Source organism: Dictyostelium purpureum (assembly GCF_000190715.1).
Source record: "Dictyostelium purpureum unplaced genomic scaffold DICPUscaffold_213, whole genome shotgun sequence".
In the NCBI taxonomy this organism is placed as follows: domain Eukaryota; phylum Evosea; class Eumycetozoa; order Dictyosteliales; family Dictyosteliaceae; genus Dictyostelium; species Dictyostelium purpureum.
Genome location: NW_003519549.1, coordinates 48,405 through 54,659, shown reverse-complemented (window position 1 = coordinate 54,659; position 6,255 = coordinate 48,405). Strand labels below are relative to the sequence as shown.

Below are 6,255 nucleotides of genomic sequence, written 5' to 3'. Positions count from 1 at the left end.
ATTGACGATCATCACCATGAATACAAATTATTAGAAAATGGTAATGTAAATATTAAAGATCAAGAGGACGAAGAGAATAGTGGTAAAAATAAATTTAACAGTGAAAATAGTATATATATAGAAAACGCAGATGGTGGTAAAGCTGGTAGTGGTAGTAAAAATAGAAAAAGTACTTAGTTTTTTAATTCTTTTTTTTTTTGAATAAATTTAAAACTCCTTTTTATTTAAAGCATTTAGGTGCTCTAAATAAAAAGGGGTTAAATTTATTCAAGATAGCATGATGACCAATGGACAAACTCAAATCATTTTTTAATTCAGTGGGATCAATTTATAATGTGCAAACAATAAACAATTTATAAATAAATAAATAAATTAATAAATAAAAAAATAAATTAATAAATAAATAAATAAATTAATTAATTAATTAATAAATAAATAAATAAATAAATAATTTAATAAATAAATAAAAAATAAAAATAAAATTGAAAAAGAAAATAATTTTTTTTTTAAAATTTAAATTAAATTTTATTTAATTATTTACTTTATTATTTATTTATTTAAAATTAAATTTGGATCAAATTTCCATTTCATCTTTTTCAGTGTTTGTAGAAAAGCTGATAGGAACATCCCATTAGTTATTATCTTTTTTGTCTTTATTATTTCTTTATAACTTTTTTTTTTTTTATTTTTTTTTTTAATAATAAAAAATAAACGATAAAACAATGAAAAAAATAATTTAAAAAATTTTTATTTTTTTTATTATAATTGTTTTAAATTTATATTAAAATTAGTTTAATTTGTTTATAAAAATATTTATTTGTCTAATTGTGCCTGGATCTTTATAACCAGTTTATCGAGGGTGAGTTTTTTTCATAATCCTTATTTCTCCCATAGTTGATTTAAATCTATAAATTGTTGCGCTGTGATTATTTTGATGATGAGTGAAAATTAAAGTTTAATGGACTTCTTGAAGTGACGAGGTATGATATTACCTAATTTGATGAATAGCTATGAAAACTTCTGTGTTCTTTACCTTCTCTTCATAAAACTATTTTATTTCTATCATAATTACTTGGCCAGAGAAAATTAATGATATTTATAAAATAGTTCATGAGATTGATTGGCATTATAAATCAACTACGGTATACTGTTTTGTTATAATATTGGGTGGTTAATTAATATATTTAAAGAAAAAATAAAATAAAAAGATTATTAATATATAATTTAATATTAAATAAAATTTTAAATAAAGATATCATACTTAAGTTATGACTTCTTGACGAATTCTGATCTTTCTTATAAGTAACTTATCAAATCGAAGATCTCTACTCAATTCCCTTATTCTTTTAACTTCTTTTTTTGTTTTCGGTTCTTAATCTGGTTTTGTTAGCTTGACCGATTATTATTTAAATTGTTTGGACTCCTACAATTCAATGTATTAAACATTTGAAGTACCACATGAATCACTAATAGATATAACACCACTTGAAACTGCATTTGCTTCACCACCTAAATAACTATTTGAAACACTATTTGAACTACTACTTGAACCAACCACATTTGATTTACTTTTTATATAGCTACTTGAGCCAACCACATTTGATTACTATAAATATAACTTAAAAATTTAAATTTCTTGACCACCGTTTGAATCCCCACGCGAACTACCCCTTTGAACGACCATTTGACCACCCCTTGAACGATTACTTTCACAGCCTTTTCACTGATTACTTGAAACATTATTGGGACCAACATTTGAACCACTACTTAAATTGCTTGAACCACTTGAACCCTTCTTGAAACATTGCTTAGACCACTATTTGAATCACCGAGCGAACTATCACTTGTAATACGATTATTTAGCAAACCCTTCTGTCTATAAATTATTGATTAGCTGTACAGCTAATACCGAAATATATAGACCAATGTCAATATTATGACAATAGTGAAATCTATTGTATTAAAAAATGAATTAATAAATTATAAAAAAATTATAAAAGATAAAAAAAAAAGAAAATAATTATTTACCTTTAAAAATAAAATATAACCTGGCTGAGTTTTCTATAATTTTAATAATTTACGTCTTGAACCATCATTGGACGTACTGAGCCATAGTGTTCCTCGGCATGATGTGATAAAATAATTGCTCTATCATTTTCAATTGAATTTGGAACAATTTCAATGAAAAAGCTGCTATCAGATTCGACTGATGAAATAATTGTTATTTTAGATTTATATACTTCAGCAGCAGCAATTAATGTTAAGTGGTCACCCCAAGTTCCACTTCTTGCCATTCGGATGCAATACTTATACCAATTTGAAGTATGGGCAAATTGGGATATTCTTGCACCATTTTTAAGGGTTAGATTCTTATTTTTAATGAGCCATGTGGCAATGGCTCTTCTAATTTCCAAGCTATGTTCCAAGTCTCCAAAAATTTGGTCAGATAAAGCGTACATCTGACAGTTGCCATCTCCTGGAATTACTCTACTATTCTCTAATTGGTAGAGCTCTAAACGTTGATTTAAACGTCTTATGGCTTCCTCAGGTGGTGATGGCTGTGGATTTTTGACAGCAGTTGAAATAGTTGGGGCTGTAGCGGTTGTTAATGTTGGTTGTTGTTGTGATTTTGGCTGTGATTCTTGTTGTTGTTGTTCTTCTTCTTCTTCTATTTCGTAATCACGAATACTTTGAAGAAGTTTTTTGTAATCAGGGGTGGATGCTGTGTTTTTTGATTTTGGTTGTGATTGTGGTTGTGGTTGGGATAGTGATTGTGATAGTGGTTGTGGTTGTTGGGGTGGGGGCGATTGTGATAGTTGGTCTTGGATTATGTTGTGGTTGTTATTGTTGGTTGTTGGTTGTGGTTGTGATAGTGATTGAGGATTTAGTTGTGGTGGGTTATTTTTTTTATGAAAATCCTCATAAAATGCGTCGTCGAGGAACAAGTCTTCGTCATACTCGGTTCCATCTGGGTAGTAGTGTTTGGTGGTGTTATTTTTGATTTTTTTTAAAAACCAATAAAAAATGAAGAAAACTAAAAAACAAATTTCAAAATAAAACATTTTTTTACTATTTACAAATATAATAAAAATAATTTATTAATAAATAATATATTTTTTTTTTTTTTTTTATATAATATACAAACAATTATTTACAAAAAAAATAAATAACAAATAACAAATAATATAATGAACTAATTTATTTACAAAATATATTAATTTTTTTTTTTTTTTTTTTAATATAAAAACTAAAAATAAAATTATTTACAAAAAAAACAAATCTAATAAAAAGTGAAGTTGAGTGAGGTGTGTAAAAAAAAAAATATAATAAAATAATATTATGCTATGGGTAAAGTTGATTGGTGTAAAAAAAAGCAATATAAAATGTAAAATAGTGTGTGTGGTTATAAAAGCTATTATTTTTAATTAAAAAAAAAAAAAAAAAAATTTATAAAACACATTTTTTTTTAATTAAAATTTAAAAAAATTTAAAAAATTTAAAAAATTTAATAAATAAAAAAATAATATACTAAAAAAAAAAAAAAACAATTGGAAAAAATCATATAAATTGCGAACTTAACTTTTATACAGATTACCTTATAATCAACTATATAAAGTAAAGTTTTCATCTTTATAAAAAATTTCATTATTAATTTTTTTTTTTTTTTTTTTTCTTTTCTTTTCTTTTCTTTTCTTTTCTTTTCTTTTCTTTTCCTTTATTTCAATCAATAACTTTTTAAATTCTTTTTTTTTATTTATTTCAACTATAGTTTTTATAATAATAATAATTTAGCAAAATAATTACATAATTAATAATAGTTATATAATATTTATTTAAATAAATGTGGATAATTCAGAAATAATAAGAATACAGATTTCAATCACCAAATGAAGATGAGCAAAGAGATATGATTAGAAGGTTAGTTGAAATAGAACAACAATTCCAATCTAACAACACCACTTATAACAGCTCCAACTACAACACAAAAAGAACTCTATATAGACAAAAAGATGGAGTGTTACAAATGTAAAGTTATAGCTGAAGAAGGACTGGATTCTGATTTTGAATGTGTTTTAGATTGGCAAAAACACTTATAGGTTATAAAGCTGGTATTTTATCAAATCCATTAAGAAGAAGAATAAGGTGATAGATTAGAAATTTACAATCATTAACAAACTTTAATTCAAAAATTTATGAAATGGGGAATTAGACCACATTAATCATAATAATTTTTTCAATAATATTAAAAATAAAAAAACGACAATTTTAATATAAAAAAATAATTTTATTTTTACTTTTCTTTCATTTTTTTTTATACCTCTTTGATTTTCTTGATTTTTTTGTGATACTATTCCTTTACTATATTTTATTTTAATAACAATACTTTTTATTTTAAAATTAGTTTATTAAAGTAGTTAAATGAATGAAAACAAAAATACAAATTAAAATTAAAAAAAAATGAAAATTATATTATTTATCTATTTAATAATGATGTTTTTTTTATAATTATTATTTTTAATAATCTTAAAATAAATATTTTATATTCCCCAAATATATTGAATTAAAAAGATTAAATTCATTTTTATCGTAAACTAATCACCTGCCCCTGCTGGTAGTACTGCCCCTGCAACTGCTGCTACCCCTGCTGGTATTGCTGCTACCCCTGCTAGTACTGCTACTGCTACTGCTACTTCTGCTACCCCTGCTACCCCTGCTGCCCCTGCTGGTACTGTTGCTTCCCCTGCTGGGACTGCTACTGTTACTGTTACCCCTGCTACCCCTGCTGGTATTGCTGCTACCCCTGCTGGTACTGCTACTGCTACTGCTGGTATTGCTGCTACCCCTGCTGGTACTGCTGCTACCCCTGTTGGTAGTACTGCCCCTGCAACTGCTGCTACCCCTGCTGGTAGTACTGCCCCTGCAACTGCTGCTACCCCTGCTGGTAGTACTGCCCCTGCAACTGCTGCTACCCCTGCTACTGCCCCGCTGGTACTGCTGCTACCCCTGCTACTACTACTGCTCCTGCTGCTACTGCTATTGCTCCTGCTGCTTGTACTACTGCTGCTTCTGCTACTCCTGCTGCCCTGCCCCTGCTACTGTCACTATCCAACATATGGTGTTTGATATTGATCTTTTAAGAAATCGAAAAAAGCTGAAATTAAATAACCATCACTTGTTATAAGAAAACTGAATACTTTTGGTTCTTGTACTTTATCGGTTCTACCAGGACGTACCTTATGACTATATTGTTCGAGGTTTCTTGGGAAATCATACATTGTTCGAGATTTCTTGGGAAATGAAATAAATGTGTATAAACTTACATTTTGATTGTGAAAATCTTAAATGATATCAGAAGGCAGTGCAAAACTTTTTGATGTAATTATTACTACCCAAAGAATCCATGAAATTGTAAAACTAACAAATTCAAACTGTTTTGAAGTTGCATTGTTGAATTAACGGTATCATTCTTTTCATTGGCTCTATATTCATAATATATGAATGTAACTTTAATTTCTTTAGCATTGGATAATAATCTACTGTGTAGTAATCATTTTATTTTATTCTCTATTATTATAGTACTTTCAATAAATGATGATAAATTTGATAAAAAAAAATTTCAAAATTAATTTTTTAATTTATTTTTAATTTTTTTTTTTTCTAAAAATAATTCTGCAACACCATAAACATTATTTTATTATAAACAAAATAAAAATAATACACCCACTTGAATTGGTATGTGATATAATGTGAAATATTTATTTATTTTTTTTTTTATTAAAATCTAAAATGACAATGAAAACAAACATTATTTTTTTCTTTTTTTTTATTTTCTTAATAATAAAATAATAAAAGTTATTATGTCAATTTTTTTTTAATCTAATTTGTTTTACACTAGAAATAATTTAATTTATATTTATAAAATAAATGGAATATTTATTCATATGTAAATCGAATAATTATGATAATTAATAAATTTTTTTTTTTTTTTTTAAAAATTATTTTTAAAATGAAATATTTTGTATAAGGTTCTGGATATCATTTAAAAGAAAATTAAATAAAAAATCGAAATAAAATAAAAAAAAGATCAATAATCAGTATAAAAAAAAGATATAAACTAAATTATTACTTTATAATTATTTTATATTGTAAACTTTCAACCAATAATAATGACCAACAAACCCAACAAATCCAACAACAACAACCACAACAAACCCAACAACAACAACAACAAACCCAACAACAACAACAACAACA

General features: G+C 25.8%; 3 protein-coding genes across 3 annotated transcripts; 1 reads left to right on the top strand and 2 right to left on the bottom strand.

Moving 5' to 3' along the window:
• Positions 1-177, top strand: DICPUDRAFT_154768 (uncharacterized protein; the record flags this gene model as incomplete). Its single annotated transcript, XM_003290220.1, has 1 exon — positions 1-177. A coding segment is annotated over one exon (177 nt), but the record flags the coding sequence as incomplete, so codon positions are not given.
• Positions 178-2,102: 1,925 nt separating this feature from the next.
• DICPUDRAFT_12008 (uncharacterized protein) lies at positions 2,103-2,534 on the bottom strand (the record flags this gene model as incomplete). Its single annotated transcript, XM_003290212.1, has 1 exon — positions 2,103-2,534. A coding segment is annotated over one exon (432 nt), but the record flags the coding sequence as incomplete, so codon positions are not given.
• Positions 2,535-4,596: 2,062 nt separating this feature from the next.
• DICPUDRAFT_81004 (uncharacterized protein) lies at positions 4,597-5,276 on the bottom strand (the record flags this gene model as incomplete). Its single annotated transcript, XM_003290211.1, has 2 exons — positions 4,597-4,992; positions 5,112-5,276. The coding sequence occupies 2 exons, from the start codon at positions 5,274-5,276 to the stop codon at positions 4,597-4,599; spliced, it is 561 nt and encodes a 186-aa protein (XP_003290259.1).
• Between the last annotated feature and the right edge of the window lie 979 nt (positions 5,277-6,255).